The sequence below is a fragment of the Microplitis mediator genome, chromosome 10 (assembly GCF_029852145.1).
Source record: "Microplitis mediator isolate UGA2020A chromosome 10, iyMicMedi2.1, whole genome shotgun sequence".
In the NCBI taxonomy this organism is placed as follows: Eukaryota; Metazoa; Arthropoda; class Insecta; order Hymenoptera; family Braconidae; genus Microplitis; species Microplitis mediator.
In genome coordinates this window covers 21,206,265-21,225,737 of record NC_079978.1, presented here as the reverse complement: position 1 = coordinate 21,225,737, position 19,473 = coordinate 21,206,265, and the positions used below count along the sequence as shown (strand labels likewise).

Below are 19,473 nucleotides of genomic sequence, written 5' to 3'. Positions count from 1 at the left end.
AATAAAATATCTACCATCTCAAAATCTCTACCAATGAAAAAATCTACCATGATATAATCACTATCAGAAAGAAAATACTACCTAGTTGCGTTTTTGAATAATATCAACTCTTATATTAACTGTAATTAATATTAACTCTTTCAAAAATAGGTAGGGATTTGAAAACGGTAGAGAGTTTATTCATAAACGCAACTTGGTAGTGTTTACTTTCTGTTAATGATTTCATCATGGTAGATTTTTTCATTAGCAATCCTTGGTTTTTAAAACAAGTAATTTTATTATTGGACCAAGTATGAAATATGTATTGGCTTAAGAATTTTTTTTCTTAATTGAAGATTTAAAATTCAAGAAATTATTTCACTTCGTTCAAGAAATTCCCGGTTTTCATTCCACTCGCTGAAAAATTTCTTGGTTGACGAAAAATTTTCTTGAGTCCAGATTTTTTTTTCTGTGTGCAATCTGTAGATACACTTGGTAAAAAATTATTAAACTATATAATATTATAAATAAGGAATGGAAATTGTTAAAATTGTACAGATTAAGTTAATAATTTTTTTATTATAATAGAGAATGATTTTTTTTGAACACATAGTAAATGTAACTTTTACAAAAGCTATTATTTTTTTCAAATTTAACAATATACAACTCAATTACTTAACAAAACAATTTAAAATATTACATAATGCTTAAAAGTAACGCTTGTATGTGGGATAAGAAACTTTGAGGGACAAAAATAATATATTTTGTTTATTTTTTATAATAGTTTAATGAAGAAACATTGAATTAGAAATTGATTTTAATACAATTAAAACAGTGCTCTGAAATGAATATTCGATATATCACTTGAGTAAATTCAAAATGATAATGTATATCTTTGAAAAATCAATTTGTTTGCTTAAACTAAAATACATAATCAACAAATTTATATAATTATTGATCAAGTTATAAGTATTAGTTATAATATTTGTAAAATACCATATTTTTTTATCTTTTTATTTTGACAATATTAACAACATGGTCTGATTTTATAAGATAATGTTATTATATAAGTTGTAGTAAGAAATAACTACGAGTAAAAAAAAGACAATGTTTAAATATGCCTCTTGTTGGCCATGAAATTTATTTAAAATTTATTAAATACTTCAATATTGGTACTAAATGTATTTTCATATTATTTTTCTAAACACTGTAATTCGTGCGGCCATAGTATATATATATATTATATATATATGTAATAGGAATAAAAAATAATGGAAGTAATTATTTATATAATTCCTATTATAAATATTTTTTATTTATTTATATAATTTTTCTTTATGTAGCATGTAGATAACATGTAAATGAATTATTTTTAAACAGTAAGAAAACAATAATTATAATAAATTTTATACAACAATCACACTTTAGAAGCAATATAATATAGAATTATTGTAGAAATAACTATATTTTTGTTTATTTATTAATTTATATTTCTTTTATTAATATATAGTATATCTGTAAGATGATAAATTATATGTTTATCTTTAGTAACTCTTCGAATTATATTTATATGTATATAGATGGCAAAAGTGATTAAATTTTTTTTAGATTGCGACTGAATTCGTGACAACTATGGAGAATGTACGAACGTGTAGAAATGCTTAGTGTTATTATAGTTAATATTATATCAATAACGAAGTAAATTCGATAAAAATTTAGTAATTATTAATTTTCGTTTTTTTTTTTTTATTTATTTAGTTTATTTTTTGTAGATTTAATTCTATATTCACTTTTATATTAATTGTAGATTCATTTTTTAATTTTAATAATTTTTTATTTTTACTTTTTAAATATAATATTTATATATGCATGTAGTATTAATCATATGAAAGAGAGATTTGACAGAGAGTGTAAATTAAATGCTCATTTTCAAATATATAAATATATATATGTATAGTTTTTTTCAGTAGTTTATATCAAAGCTGATGAATATGTATTGGATTGTATAAAATAAAATCGATAATGTTTTTACTGATTAGATACAACTGAAAAGTATTAATGTGATGTTAAAAAAAGACATATCGAAAAAGATAAGTACTAAATTTGAGGATTCAAGGGTATCTTATTTATTTATTATTTATTTTTTTTTATTTTTTCAAAAATTAATAATAAACTTTCGATCAATTATATTAGTATACAACAACTTTTTTCGTGAGAAATTTAATTCTCTAAAAAATTATGTTAGAATGATATCCTGAGATCGTCGGTTACGACAATACGGCAAAAAATATACTAAAAAATTTTTTTTATATCAACTCGAATATTTTTAGTAGTATTTAATAATAATAATAAAAAAAAATCAATTCATCGATTTTATATTTATATCAATATAGATAAAAAAAATCTGAGAAATAAATTAATTTAAGTAGCCATAATCATTTTCTTTTTTCTTAATTATTAATTTAAATTTAAAGACTTACTTACAACTCTCATCAGAATTCATCTAAAGATAATGTCAAGATACGCCATACTATTACAATAAAATTCCATCATTTATCGTTTGTTTTTATTTAAGACCAAGCACGGATTGAAGAGCATTTATTTTTTTATTTTGTTTAAATTTTAAATTACGATCGGACATGTATAGTTGATATATAACGCAATAAATATAATCACAATAATAATAATAATAATAATTATCATAACAACAATAATAATTAAAATAATTGAAAAAACTACAGCTCTTTAAATTACAATAATTGTAATGAAAAAGTCATATTTTCCTATTATAATCAACTATTTAATAAATTAAATAAGAAATATAATAATAATAATTAAGAAATAACAAATTATTTAAAAAAAAAAAAAAATTAAAAATAAATATATGGAAGAAAGTTCTGTACAACTATATGTTTTTAAATAACTTTGCCTCGCCTTACAATAATTAATAACTACAATATCATTAGCAATACTTATTATCATCGTTAACTAAAATAAAATTAATATATTTAGTTTATTAGTTGAATTAATTAAAAAATTCGTTATTTTAATTAATTGATTTGATAATAAATTGCATCACGGACCAGTGTATTATTAGCTCAGACGGGCAAAGGTGGACAGATCTAACAAGCCTGAACCTCTCTGGAAGGAACAGCGATATGAGAAAAAAAGGATAAGGTTAATTATATTAAATAATGAGCCAACCCAACCAGTGCAGCCAGATCGCGGACGAAAAGTTCCCCTTCTTTCGCACCATTTTAGCATCACTCACAGCTTAAACGGTGCTTGGGAAGGGGAACTTTTCGTCCGCGATCTGGCTGCACTGAACCCAACAGACAATAAAGACTTGGTAGTAAAAGATTAAGTCATGTCTATAACAATCAATCGTGCATTATATCATTTCTTTTCTTTTTTTTTTTTTTTTTTTTTTTTTTTTTATACTTCTTTTGCTTATATATAATTAATTAATTTCAATTTTAATTTTCTCTAGTAATAATATTCAATGTTAATGAGATTAATTTTAGTTACTTAACATTATGATAAAAGACTTGGGCGCCGTTTAATACTAATATTTATTTCATATAAATAACATGTATAATATTTAAAAAATGTTTTTTAATTGATTTAGAAAGACGTGCGCACATGAGTGATAATATATAATTATGAGTTTTAAACGATTAATAACAAGCTTAGAAGTATATATATATTATTTTATTTTTTTTTAAATGTACTCAAGTTTCATAAATGAAAAGAAAAAAAAAAAAAAAGAAAAAAAAATGCTGATATTTATTTGAGTAAGATTATTGGGAGTCGATCAGGCATTCGATTAGTTTAAAAGTCGATATGTTCGACTAATTTAAATACAAATAATAAATAATATTTTATCGCACATTTTACTTAGGTCCCGGTCCACGTGATTGTTTCGCTCTATATATTAATTTATCGAATTCAATTACGCCATCTTACTCTATACGCTATCAAAGTACCTACACAATCTTTAAAACTCAAGGCGTGTTATTGATGTATACAATAAATGTAAATTTAATTATCCCAAAATTACAATCACACCACAAAGATGTTGCTGTTAATATGCATCTATACATTTTACAATCACACTGCGATGTGTAAGTATTTTACTAGCGTATAATAAAGATCTATAAGGCTTCAATATTTCCATATTATATATTCGAGTAGTTTTTTATTTAGTTTTTTTTTTTTTTTTTTTTTTTTTTTTCTTTTATTCTTCCGTCATTTATTGTATTGATTACAGTCTTGGCGAGAGTTACTTATCAAGTATAAGACTCTGGGCAAAGTTTTTCAGGTTTTAATATCTCATTTTGTTTTATTTATGTATTTACTTTTTTTTTTATTTTTCGTTTTATATATTTATATAAGAGTCGTAACTACATGGCACGTTGGTCGATATCAAGGCTCGATCGGGCCAAAAGTTTTTCTATTGCGACTCCCTAATTAAATTTGTTACTCTAACTAATAAAAAATATTAAGCAGACTTCGTTAATACTCGAGTCTTATCGACGATAATGCATATTGTTATAATAAAAGTCAAAGATTAGTACAGATAAGGTATTGGTGCATTGTTATTATTGAGCTATTAAGATTTTTTTTTAGAGAGTATACTTTTTTCAATGTACAAAAAAAAATGTACTTTCGAAAAAATTTTAATTTTATACCGTTTCTGAACTAATCTATGTCTATAAATATGCTTCATATTTTTCTCTTTAGTATACTCACTCTACCTCTTTTTTTTCTTTTTATTTTTATTTCTTGCTCTCTGTTTTTTACATTCATTATTTATAGTTGGCTTTGGTAGTTATAGAGACTTGTTAAGAAGATTATCGTCATATTGAAAACATTCATAGAGTTGAGCTTCAATGTGCTCACGATTAAAAATAATACAGAAGAAAAATTGTGACACACTGTCGTTAAAATTTTTTTATTATTTTTATTAATTATTCATTCAAAAATTTCTTTTTTTCTCTCTTTCTCTCTTTATTTCTCTTTCATTCTCTCTTTCTCTCTCTTTCTTTCTTCATCCTTTTTTTTCTTTTTTTTTTTTTTTTTCTAGAAGTTTATAATATCATCGGCATAAATGACACAGCACACTAATTATTTTTAAGTACTCATCGAGATCTAATTTTAGTGAATGCTTTATCAATAAAAAGTATATATTATGCATATTATTAAGTTTAATAACTTATACCAGATTTTTTATTTATGATTGCAAGAGAAAGGCGATGGCCCAGTCACTGCACTTCGATGAAAGTGCACATTCTGCCATTTGTTATCCTTTTTCTGCCACACACGACTCTCTTCACTTTGCTGGGTATGCGCTACACCTTGTCTAAAATTCATAATTTTTTTATAATTTGTAACGATAAATTAAAAAATATGTGTAAATTTCTGTGATTATTTCTGTCTAATCAAAATTTAATTTTCGAATTAATTATTTTGAAATATTTATAATTTTGCTAATTATTTTAAAAATTAAAATTATTCGTAATAGTATTATATTACACACCAAGGGAAAAAATAAGGGCATTTTAATCCGCATGTGTAATTGCTTGCAAACACACGGATTGTAACGTCCAAGACCTTCCTTTGTAGTATGTATACAATTTTTCATCAGACCAAATGATAATAAAAATTAACGTATTATACATACAAACTACGGAGGTAATTAAGTAGGATATCCCAATCTCCGTGTTTGCTGCTTTTCTTCCTTCGTGTCTAATATACTATTATAATTTAACACAAGAAAATAAAAATGTTCATGTTTTAAGTTAAAACCGAATATTCGAATTACAATGGCATAATGTGAAAATTTAAAAACAATTCGAAAACTAACATATAATATTAATTTAAAAAATTATTAAATTTGAATTTTGAATGAAATAGCAATATTTAATTGAAACACTATTCGCACATACACATATAAAAAGATAAATATAAGTATACAACTTACTTGTCTACAAATTGAGTAAGTCTGACATAGGCAATACAAGCAGCATCTTCACCAAGTAAATGCACATGAGGATTGAGAATTGTCGTATTGACGGCCTTGCAACTAGAATTCTTCCCCAGGACTGCTTGAGTATTAAATTTTAATGTTACACGATAGTTACAGATATATATGAATACATAAGAGTTGAAAACCCCCTTATTTAAACTTTTATTAACATATAGCCAAAAATTATTATTTTTTTAATGTATTCAATAATTTACAATAATAACAACTGAATAATTTATAATGTTAATTTTTTAAAAAAAGAAGCAATAAAATGTTTAAAAAACCGAAAATTTATTTTTAAAAAATAAATAATAATGATTATAATAATATTTTATAAAGCTTGAGTTTAATAAAATATAATAAAAGGATTGAAAAAAATAAATAAGTAAATAATAAACAAAACAATATTAGTGCAGAATAAATTTTTTTAACTAAATAGTGACGCAAACTAGGCATAATTACCATTATCAAAGTAAAATTTGTGAAAGTCCATTCCTTCGACTAAATTACCTAAAGCCTCTGGTTCAAATGCAGTTAGATGTGGATCACAGATTTTCCTATACAAATTGTTGGCATAAAAATATTTTTTATTTATATAATTATTATTATAATTAAAAATATTTAATCAACGTTGTTACTGATGTTAAGTCTTGATGGACTTACGTGTAACCCTCGAAGTCACCGGTGTTAATACTTTCTATGAGCTGCTCAGTCATCTTGATAATCTCCTGCCGGCGAGCTGCAATCGTCAATATTTTACAGTCAATAACAACAACATGTGCTTTTCAAATTCTAAACTCTTTTCGGTAAATTGCACAGCACAACAGCCACATGCATGAATCTTTAATACCTACGTCCTATCCACGCCATTACGAGTTTTCGTCGATTTCGTTTTTATTTTTTTATTTTTATTAATCAATTATAGTGAGAATAATAATTATTTATTATTAATATTTTATTATTTTTATTTTTCTTTTAATAAAAGCAGGGCTTTGTATGATTATAGTGATTCTTAATTACCTCAAGTACTATGTTATTTAATAAAAATAATTAAAAAAAAAAAAAAACAACTATATTTATATAATAATTATTATCATTGTGCCAAATATATTCAATTGACGCGTGTGAGTTAAACCTATAGATAGTGTAAATATACGAAAGTGAAGTCGCGATGTGATTTAATTATAAGCTTATACTATACATCTAATACTATAGCTTATATATATCTAATTGAAATAAAAAAAATAATTATCTAGTTAAAAACGCGATTTTTTTTTTTTTTTTTTTATTAAATTTTTTTTAACTATACCTATAAAAAATAAAACTTATTGCTTGTAAGACGCGTAATAATACAAACCCCTCATCGATTTGTCGACCAAGTCAGAAATAAAATAAAAAATTTATAGCTCAATATATTCATTGGAAAATTTTCTACTTTTATTCAAGTGATTTGACGATAATTTTAATTTTCTAAATTTTTAAATCAGGGCCCGACTGATTAAAAAATGTCTCGACAGTTGCATCCAAACATACTTGCAATTAAATTTTTTTACGAAAGAATTATTTTTTTTTTCAATAAAATAACTCAATTTTTTTGTTTTTTATTTATTAAATTTCGGATTACGCCGACAATCAACAAACGGTTCGAATAAAAATTCTCATCTACGATTAGTGCGCGTTACCTGAGCACTGCGAGTTCGTTGAGAGCTGGCTGCAGGTCTTGACGGGACACATGATTCTTATTTCTACAAGCATATACCTTCCTCATTAAAAGACACATTTTTAAGTCTCATTACTTTTTTTTATTGCTTTGTTTTTAATTATCATGTTTTTTTTTTCTTTAATTGTGTACAAGCGATGGCACTTATCTAAATATACGTATGGTCGAATTTTATGAAACAATTTTGTTTTATTAAATGTAAATTTTTAATTGATAATTCACATATGTATTTAAAAATAACTTTTTTTTTTAATTGTTATTTTCGACCATGACGTTACTTAAAAAATTAATAATAAGCAGGAGTTTGTCATGATTGTCTCCCCACTTTTTTTGAGGCAATAAATATTTTATTTATTTATTTGTCTTTCTGCATTTATACTTAAGCTACTAAATAAATAATTTAATTTATTTAAATCATTATTTTACCAAGATTATTAAACGAAAGATTTTAATGGGTAATTAATCCATAACCTTTTTAATTTAATATCGATTTATAACGATTATTAATAATACATAATTATTCTTTTTCATAAATTGTCGGCACATTTATTTAATTTTCATTTATCTTTTAATCTAAAATTCACTATAATGTATAATACTTATAAATTTTCATAAATATTAATAATAACATTATCATTTTATACTAAAGTAAATACTTATTTTAAATAATTTTCCCTATATTAATAAAATAAATTTATTTCATCGATAATAATAATTCGGACGATGCTTCGAGTGAATAAATTTAAATTAAGCTACATTTTTTACGAGACAAATTATTTTGTTGTTGTTGTTGTTGTTGTTGTAGTTGTTGTTGTGGTTTGTTTGTATTTGGTAAGACACCACCCGATAAACCATCCTTCTTACCGTCTTCCACCTCATTAGAAACATTGCTTGCTCGACGATTGTTATCCATAGGATCTTCTATTCTTGATAAAGTATGTAGTGCCACATTACAATCATGACCCATGTGTTAGTCACGATAACAAGAAATTGTTAATAGTAGTAGTGTAGAAGAATTAGAAGCAGTAGAAGAAGCAGAAGAAGAATAAAATAGAAGAGATGTATAGCGTAGTCATGCGTGTTGGTTACATACAAAGAGATTAATAAAAATAGTGAAATGCATTATAGCAAATTTATGCAGAAATAAAATATGAGAAATAAATAAATAAATAAATTAATTAATTAATTAAATTATTAGTGCAACAAAATAGTAAACATAAGTTTTTAGTGGAATTTATCTTTGTTTAGTTAATAAGAAAAAGCAAATTTATAAATATTTGTAGAACGCAATTACAAAGTTATTTTTATGTAAGAACAGGGATACAATTATACAATGAAATTCTAAAAAAAAAAATGCATGGTGATATGAAAATTACAGACCCGTAGCTGATGAGTTGCGTTGTCGTGGGGGACTGTTGACGCTCATTATTGATGGAAGTGATGACATTATACCCGTTTGACTATTTTGACTGTTTGTACTAGTACTTCCTCCACTGCTACTGCCATTACTGTTGCCATTTCCATTGTCAGCTAATCATGCAAACAACCACATACCGAATATCATAGGAAAATCAGCTAACATTGCGAAAACTGATTTTAGAAAAAAAATGTCTTACATTATATTAATTTAAACATTTTGCTTTTGATTCTAATGGAGAATTAAATCAGTACATTATACACCAAGAGAAGAAAGTAGGAAATTCCAACCATCGTGTGTAATATACTGATTACACAAATCAAATACAAGGGTGACAACACACATATGGAATGCGACGTCTTAACTTTCTCCATGATGTCTATATTATTTTTCATCAGATTTGCACCTGACAGTTTAAAGTTTTGTACCTTTGTTTGCGGGGAAAATAGAGCATGCGCTAACTGTTATTATCTTTGTTCTCATATAAGAGAAAAAGATAAGTACATACGTCATTTATTTTCGCTAAACAGAGGCAACAATTTAAAACTTTCAGATGCAGATCTGATTAAAAATAGTATACACACTACGGAGACAAGTAAAACGTCCCATTCCATGTGTTTGCCACCCTTGTAATTGGCTTTTGTAGGCAATTACGCATACGGGTTAGAAAGTCGTATTTTCTTTCCTAATTGCGTAATGTATTTACTAAAAATTATTTATTGTAAGACATTTGTCATTAAATTGTTTCTTATGTCATGCTCAGAGTACACTTGGGATTATTGTGAATTAATCTTTAAAAATTTTACTTTCTTGTATTTTCATGATAACAAATTTACGTACACAGTTTGTATATTTATTGTTTGTCACTATACCTTACCGTCTATTCTCGATTAGTTTATCAGCTCTATTTCTAAATAAACATTAACAATCTACGTATTAAAGGATAATAAAAAAATAGTAAATAGCTTGTATACTAAGCGTGAAAAAAAAAAACATTTTTAACAAGATAAACAATCTTGATTGAAAAATTTACTTTATTGAAGCTGGTTATTAGTAAAAAATTGCATATTTATTATTCAAAAAACTGTCTTTAAACTAAAAATTATTAATTCTTTATTTATGTGAATTATTAAAAAATAGATGTTAACATTATTCTCTCGAGAAATTTAATTTCTAATTTAAAGTATATTTCAGAGATTATATACTACTCAATGGTTTTTTTTTATTCAATGTATGAGAAACTTAATTTCATTATTATATAATATGATGTTAAATGAGTGACTTTGTTTTTGCACTTGCATATACTTTATTACTCGAAATTTTTAAATAATAAATTTTTTTTTATTTTTTTTTATAATTATATAGCAATGAGTAACTCAAATAATTTATTGTAGACTTTAAGTGATTATTTTAACTTTTTACGACAATAATTTAATTACATAGTAATATTGATATTTGTTAAATTAATTCAACTTTATCAAGAAAAAATAGATAAACAACATGAAAGAAAAAAAAAACTAAAGTTTAATTGTATTATTATTTAGGTAAAAATTAAACAATATTAAGCAGTTAAAAATAATATAATAAATAAGTCGTGAAATAGAATTGTATGTGATTAATAATATTCATATACATATAATGAATAACATGCCTGGTGTGATTATTAAAAGTGAATGTCGAACAATGCTAAAACAATTTTATACTGACTTTCGATGAGAATATTGTTAAGAAAAATATTTCAGTAGCTTTTTTTTACCTTATTGATATCAGCTTAATTTCGAAGCATCGTCAGATTGATCGATGATCAATATAATGCCGGTTAAGTTTAGAATTTAGTTAAAAATAATATATATATAACATTTTCTACCTTATTTAAAATAAATATTTTACGTTCAATATAAAGCAAATGTTAATTTCCTATAAAACTTGTACATCTAGCTCCTAAAATACTCTTAACTCCTAACGAATTGTCGCACTTAATTATAACGCTCTAAAAAAATTTTTAATTAATCCTATAGCAAACAATCATTTTTATCAATTAATGGAAAAAATAAATAAATAAATAAATAAATAAATTATAAAATTGTAGAAATAAGTTTCCAAATTTGTTTGATTTATAATTTTTAATTATTATTATCTATAACAATAATATTTTAGCATTAAAAATAAAAAAAAATTTCAATTTTCAAGCATTAAAAATTTCGTATTGTTAATTTGCAAAACAATCAAAAGAACTCAATATTAGTAGTACCCAATAAATTAATATATTTTTTTTTTCGTTGAAATAACCGATAAATTACCTTGTGCTCCGTGAAGGAGTACTGCGGCAATTCCTAATGAGTTTCCTGGTCCCTGAATTTGTTTATTTCCTGCAGCGGCACCCATAACTTTTGAAAATATGGACACAGCTGCAGGACTGCTCGGCGGTGTGCCCTGAGACGCGTAGCCTGTTTCACGGTTTTAAGGAATATCAATAATTTAAATAAATAATAAATAATAACACTGAAGGCTCAATTTCAATCAGCTTAAAATAACATTTAATCAAATGACTTTGTATTGAATTGAAATTTCAAGTTTAGTTTCAATATTTATATTAAACATAGATTTAGAAAACAGTAAAATGAAAGTTTATTGTTTTTATAATATTAAATTGATTGAAATTATTTATTTTATTTATTATTTAATTGAAAATTAAATTTATCTAATCATTTGATTAGTAAAAATGCAATATTATATATTAATTAATTTATTAAATAAAAAAAAATGATTAGCTACAATTTTTTTTAGTAAATAAACGCATCAGGTATTAGAATAGATGTATTTTAAAGCCTTAATAAATATTTGTAAGTTATATAAGTTCTCAGGAGAGCAATTGCAAGTAGCTTTTTTCGTAATAATTGGTAATTTATTAATAAAGTAAAGACATTAAGGTTATTGCTAATAATAGAAGTATTGAAAATAAAAAGGATTGAAACGAAGAAAATCGATCGAAAATGTGCTACGATGGTCTCAGCGCATTATATAAAAACAGAAAATACATTTTACGTCGATTCTACATTAATATATATATATATATATATATATATACACGAGCAATAAAATGGTCTACAAAAATAGAAATTATGACCATGGCCTACCTTGTTGTAAAATTCAACAAATCGTAAAAACTATATTAACATGTTAAGTTTATTAACAGGCAAGTTATTGGTTTTTGGCTGATTTTCGAAAACCGAGTTTTGAAAAAAATTTCGACGTTTTAATTTCCTAAGAAGCTATCCTGATTATTCTCAAAATAATGCCCGAATGTATGTAAATATTCTATAACTTTTGAATGGATTAGCCGATTTGGATCTCTGATGCAGCATTCGAAGCAATTTATCAATTCCTAGATTTTCTGAGAAATTGAGCTTGATCGGTAAAGTACGTTTCAAGCTATTCCAAAAATAAAATTTATGAAAAAAGTTTTTTATTCGGATAACTTGTATCATATTGTAAATGGAATGATTCGATATCTAATCAGCTCTAAGACTAAAATTCGCATTGAATGCCGACTGAAACATTAAAATAGTATGATTTCTTCTAGAGATATCATTAACTAAACAAATTATTTAAAAATTTTTCTTGTTTTAATAACATCAAAACTGTTAAACTGATTGATTATAAATTTTTTTATCGTTCGAGACTGAAAAACTGGGTTGAATATCCCACATTGGACATGAACATCTGTTGATGAGTTGAAAAAATATCGGTAACGAAAAGAATTCAAAAAATAACAATTAACATAATTTTTTAAATTTTCGTAGCTGGAAATTTTGGGGCTGGCCAACAACAGCAGGGTCAACTGTTTTCTATATTTATTTTTTATAGGAACAATAACATGTTAACTCACTATTATCAGATTGTTTAGATGTTCCTGGAGTACTTGAAGTCATAATAGACATGATGAAAATTTTAAATTTACACTTATTAAAAAATATTAAGAAAATTATCAAATAAATAATTTACAATTAATTTAAAAAATAAAAAAAAAATACTAAGTATAGATTTATGATTGACAGATAATTTTATAACTACATTTTTAATGTAACATTATCGTAACGTTAATGAATATACACTGTGTTATTCGAGTAAATGAATGAACAAATTCTTAAAACCGTCACGTCCCGTTTCAGAATACTAAAAGGCCGGCCAGGTCAGGTAGGATATTTTTGCCAGTCTGTACAGTAGTACAGCTTGAAATTGTGATAGAGTGAAGACTAGTCAAAGATAAAACATAGTCTTCTTAAATTTATCTCTCTCTAGCTCTAGCTCTAGCTTTAGATCAATCTGTCTCTTTTTTTATCATCTTTATTCATCAACTCGTATGTATACCGTGTAATCATCGTCATTCTTTTTTTTTTTCTTTTTTTTTTTTGTAAAAATAGGTGCATACAAATATTTAGGATTGTATGCGTTAAATTTATTTTTGTTATGACGATAACTAAAAATAATATATTTGATGACGAGATTCAGTATATTTTTTATGGATTATGTAAGACCATCGATAAACATATTTTCTTACTTAACTTAATTTTTAGTTGAGATAACTTTTGTTGATAATATTATTAGTTTGAAATTTTTTGGTTTAATTAATAAACAAGGCACACCGCAGATTATTTTTTAGTTAGTAAATTTTTTTATACTCGTGCAGACAATTTATGATTTTTTTATTTTAAATTAATAATAAAACAATGGCTTTATTTTTTTAAAGGTTTCTATCATCACACGTTAATTTGAAAATTATATTCTCAATAATTAATTATTTTAAAAGGTTCAAAAAAAGTGGTAGACAGTCATTTTAAGATTGACTAAAATTTTAATAAGCTTACAAAAATGCTAATATTATAAAAGCTATTGGAATAAGAACGCTTTCATAAGAAGCTCTTATTAACTAATTAGCAAATGTGTAGTCTTTCATCACTTTTTTTTCTTCTTTATATAAATATGTGATAAAATGTGTATTTTATAACATTGTTTTATTTATTTTTTAATTACTTTATTTAAAAAGCTTTTTAAATCTAAGTCAATCAGGGCTTCGAGCGTTGTTACCATAAAAAGCAAAAGAATAATAAAATTAATCTAGTAGGAATAAATTAAATTAAAAAGTGAATAATTGAAGCTAAAAATTCATATATGAAGCGTTGAAAATATAAAAAAGCACAACGAAAATTTATGCTCTGTTATATTTAATTTATATTTATATAATTATAAACGTAAAATGGACTGTTTAGAGACTTTAGTTATTCCTTCAACGCTTTATATTAACTTTATTTTGTTATTTAAGTTTAACTGTCAATTATAATTCACTGAAAATAAAAAAACTCTTAATAAAATTTTGCAAAAAAATTAAACATCCATTAAAAAAGAAAAAAAAAAAAACATTAAGCAAGTAATTTTTAGGTTCTTTTTTCATTAGTATTTCAACTAAACATTTATGTATATATATATATATATATATATAAATGTGTTAGTATAAATGTGCGTAAGTAATGGAATTTATATTTTGTGTAAATGTATGTAGATATTGTTATTTTTTTTTTTCTAATTTTTGTTGATTTTGTGAATTGTTCAATATCTGGGTTACCTTCAGGTTCTTTGGCAATGACCGTGCTGCTCCGGTCGACACCTCCCTTCTTATCCTCTGTACAACATATACACATATACATCACGTACGCATATACATTTCACGTTTTAACACTAACTTCTATTTACAACTAATATGCGTTTCAATAATACTTAAACATATAAAATAAGTTTTTTTTTTTTTTCTTTATTTATTTAGATTTTTTCACCAAATTAAATAAATAATTATATTATTTATTTATTTATTGAAGAAAAAATTAGTTAAACATTTTTTCCAATTTTTTAAATTTATATTAATGAAAATTGTTATTTTCTAGACTACTTTTTATTATTATAATTATCAATTAATGTAATTAAACATTTTATGATTAATTTTTTGATTAATTATATTTTAAATGATCATTAAATTAAATAGTAGAAGGAAAAATAGAGGATTATAACGAACAAACATGCAAGGCACAGGGGACACATGCGCTAAGCGTTTGGATATGAATCAACTTTTTAATATATATATATATATGTGAATGATACTTTAGGGATTCCTAATTAGTAATTACTATCATTAGAACTAATAATTGTAATTTATTTAAACTTTCATCACTTAAATTGTTATTTTATTTTTTATTGAATAATTTTAAAATTAATTAATTGTATCAAAGGATATAGTTTGATTTGATAGCTTTATTGTTGTGATTTTAATGCAAATAAAAAGAATTTAACAATAACAACAATAAAAGTGGTATATTTTTTTTCATCCGGATATATATGAATAAAATAAATTACTTTTAATAATAGTATATTGTACAACTAGTGCGGTAATCGACAACACCGCACGAATTGAACATAGTTTTTTTTATCATTAATGCAATATAAGTACTATCTTAGTGCTCGCTATTTTATTCTCCAAGTAGTTTTTTGTTGATTCAACTGTTGCCGCGACATATTTGTGGGTTAAACGATAATCTGCATGCGACAAGTTTACTTAATCGTTTAACGCACACAAATGTCGTGGAAACAGTTGAATGGGCAAACAGCTATTTGGCGAACCAAAGAGCGTGCGCTAAGATAGCACTTATATTGCATTAATGATAAAAATAATATTGTCTATAGTATCCAATTTTATGATTATATATTTTTATTTGGACAGTACAATTGAACAATAATTATTTTTCATACAGATAATCATGTTTGTTAGAATATTTAAATATTTTAGGGCTGTGATTCAGTACATTTTACTTTCATTCATAAAATCCATTTTTAGTCATTTTTTATGTAATAAGTAGTTATCTATATTACATAACTCTTATTTTAATTACTGTGTTCTTAGGTAATTTCAAAGTTTAATTGAAAAATTTTTTGACTAAAATGATTTAGCGGTGCATTTTTCTACAGACAGTGCACTTTAAATATGAAATGTGAAAAGAATAATACATAGAGAAGAATTAGACAGATAAAAAATATGAGTTGTCAGAAAATAAAACCTGCTCACTATTTTAGTGATAAATTAAAATACCAGTTTAAAATAAATTTGAATAAAAATAAATAATAAAAATCGATTTTAAGCTGTATCTACTTTTACAGTTAGATAGATTTTTTTTTTTTTATGTTTTTTGCTGATGCATATTTTTATTTACATAACTAGTGATTGTTAATTTTTTTAAAACATTACATTAAGGTGTGCAAGAAGTAAAAAAAAATTTATTTTCTATTTTCTAATCATGTCATTTCATGTCGAATCGTTTAAAGGCTGATCTAGAGACCATTTTTAGTTTTAATGAAATTTGAAATAAATTTATTATTTTATTAAGAAATTAAATTTTATCACAGGACTTTCAAAAAGATAAATTTTCCCGTTCAACAAATTTTTATATATTTTTTAAAGTTACGTCCACTTGATATTTAAATATCTAAAAAATAAACATTACTCTCAGGTTAGTTTAAAAGTAAAATTATTACAAAAAAAAAGTCTAAAATCATAAAAACACCAAGTAACTGAGATTTTTAAAAATTTTAAAATTTAAAAAAAAACACTTGATCGTATTTGGTGTAAGCTGTTAAAATCAATTTAAGAGATTATTTAAACGTGAGACATTCAAGATCATCATAACATTCAATTTTACATTGACTTGACATGGAATGACAATACAATACCATTATTTTTCATGATACCACCATCGAAACTTGAAGTTTCAGTGTCTCTGAAGCCCGTCGAAACAAACTAATTTCAAGCCGATGCTACAAACAACTACTAGCGAATTCGTAATTCAAAAATACCTTCATACAGCCGGCAGAAACATGCATATTTCTTCCCTTGGGAAGAAACACAATTGTTTCTGCCCGGTGTCAGTTATATTTAATGTTTTTTTGCAGCCTTATGATTCTCATTTGTTTACTTGTCACTTAAGTTTACTCATTTCATTTTTTAAGTGACAGTTTCAATTAACCAAATAAAATTATTAAAAAATGAGTGAAAATAATATTTTTGTCTTATTTACTATTTAATAAATGACTGTATAAATCACATATTTGTCATTCTCTAACAGTTCTCCGCATCATCATCGGCTTGAAATTAACTTGTGTCTTACTGGTTGCTGACACTGAATCTCGAAGTTCCGATGCAGGTATTCATGAAAAATATATTGTGTGTGGCTCAGGATAAAAAACGATTTCAGACTGCGGGTGATGTCAGCCAACGTCACTCTGGTCTGAAATCGTCTCGTTTCATTCCTTGTCACACAATATACTATTAATCTTTACTGGTGTTAAATAATGTTGTTAAATTAAGTGCATTACATAAGTTTAAGTGGTTGTTTTATTAAATTAATCATATATAATTGTATAATAAGTATGTTATATTTTAATTAAGATTTTCAATTTTTATCTATTTTGATTTTGTATAATTAGTGTAGTTTTGTAATTAAAAAAAAAAACTTGTAATTTATTTGTAGTATATTTTTAATGAAAGCCTAATATAAAAAATATCACGAACTAACTCTAAATTATTAATTTTCAATAATTTAAAATTAATTCCTCCTTTTTATAAATAATGTTTAAAAAATCATTGAAAGTTGAAAAAAATAGTTAAAAGTAATTAATATTAAATAGAATGAAAAAATATCTAATCGATTAAACTTATGAAGCTAAATGATTTTAAATTAGCAATTATTGGGGTGTAATAAATTTTTCCACAAATTATATTAAACTAAGAAATGTAATAAAGTGATAAAAACTGATTCAATATTAAAGTAATATTATATAAAAAAATTACAGCATTTTATAATAAAGTTGTAATTATTTTAAATGAAAATATTTCTTGTTTTTTTTTTTTTTTTGTTTCATTTATTTATGAACAATTTTTAAATCTTCGTTGGATAACATTTGTAAAAAAAAGCAATAAAAAAATTATGTTTAAGCAATGAAGAAGTAAAATTCAACATGTTAAACAATGTTAATAAAATTATGAAATTAATGAAGAAGGTATGTGACATAATGAAATATTTTTGCTGCATTTAATTGATTATAGTGTCACGTGTGTTTACATGATAAACATGATATCAAACAATAAATATAATTGCTAAAACGACGTGAAAATAACGATGTGTCTTTTATGAGAATGGATTGTGACCTGGCTTAATCCTATAAAATCCTATAAAATCATGCACTCTAAAACCAAGTGTCTAGTCTAAATTAACACACTTGCAAAATAACATTAAAATGCCATAAGCAAACTGTAAATATTGAACACACCGTAAAATGTGTTTTAAGTGACTACAAAAAACTATGACTTTGCTTATGGTCTTAAACATGAAACACATTTAATGTGTTTTAAAATAATACACTTGTAACACACTTAGTTTTAGAGTGTAATTCATAATTACACAAGTGTAAAAATTTACAGCTTTTTTTTTTTTTTTTTTTCTGTAAATTAATCAAAATTTGATTATATTTTTTACGTTAAATAAGTATTTATTTGCATATCAAGCGAAAAAAGTAATTTTTTTTATGCCAAAAGATGGTCCTATAATATAATAAATACAGTCGATGTTGTAATTGAATTAGTATATAAATTTTGTAGTTCTTATTATATAATAAAAATAAAATAGAAAAAAATAAAATTTGAGTTGACAAGGTTAGAGATGAAAATTATTTTTGACAGAAATAGTTCAAGTTAAAAGGTGTAGAAAACTTTTTTTATTTTTATTATCTGTCTAAGCTTGTTCAATTCATGAAATTATTATTATTATTTTTTGTTATTATGAAAATCCATACAAAAAATATTGAATATTACGTTAGAATAGGTAAATATGCAGAAGTAAAGCTCCACCTATTTCAGCCTGTAAAATAACACCCAAGTTTTGATAATTTACAATTTTCTTGGCGGGAAGTTAAAAAATTTCATCTTGACTTTAAGGGGTTAATTATATTTTCAATATCTCGTTTCATTCGGTGAATTAAATTAATAAAATAAAAAAAAAATTAAAAGAAAAAAAACGTAGTAGTATAATGTGTAATAAAGAATGAAACAAGATAATTTCAGACAAGGGTGATGTTGACCACTTCAGTCAAACGTGAGAACTGGCAAACTGTGTTTTTCATAATTATCTAACATTGAAATTTTAAGTTTTAATATTATCTGAATCCGGGTCAAAAAAATAACTTGATTTTAACTTTTCTAACTTATTTGACTTGCTTTTGACTTAATTAACT

General features: G+C 24.3%; 1 protein-coding gene across 25 annotated transcripts in view; it reads right to left on the bottom strand.

The window, feature by feature from the left end:
- Window positions 1-4,364: 4,364 nt before the first annotated feature.
- The window catches only part of LOC130676468 (calcium/calmodulin-dependent protein kinase type II alpha chain), a 52,883-nt gene continuing 37,774 nt past the window's right edge, over window positions 4,365-19,473 (bottom strand). For 2 of the 25 annotated variants that reach the window (XM_057482697.1, XM_057482700.1), the window contains exons 12-19: window positions 14,768-14,824; window positions 11,445-11,591; window positions 9,108-9,257; window positions 7,690-7,752; window positions 6,671-6,746; window positions 6,470-6,564; window positions 5,963-6,086; window positions 4,365-5,341 (exon numbers count right to left, since the gene is read on the bottom strand). In XM_057482697.1, coding sequence (XP_057338680.1) covers window positions 5,209-5,341; window positions 5,963-6,086; window positions 6,470-6,564; window positions 6,671-6,746; window positions 7,690-7,752; window positions 9,108-9,257; window positions 11,445-11,591; window positions 14,768-14,824 — 845 coding nt within the window. In that variant the 3' untranslated portion in view covers window positions 4,365-5,208. Of the gene's footprint in view, window positions 5,342-5,962; window positions 6,087-6,469; window positions 6,565-6,670; window positions 6,747-7,689; window positions 7,753-8,254; window positions 8,649-9,107; window positions 9,258-11,444; window positions 11,592-14,767; window positions 14,825-19,473 lie in introns of those variants that run through there. The other 23 variants (XM_057482701.1, XM_057482703.1, XM_057482705.1 and 20 more) reach the window with 15 other exon arrangements.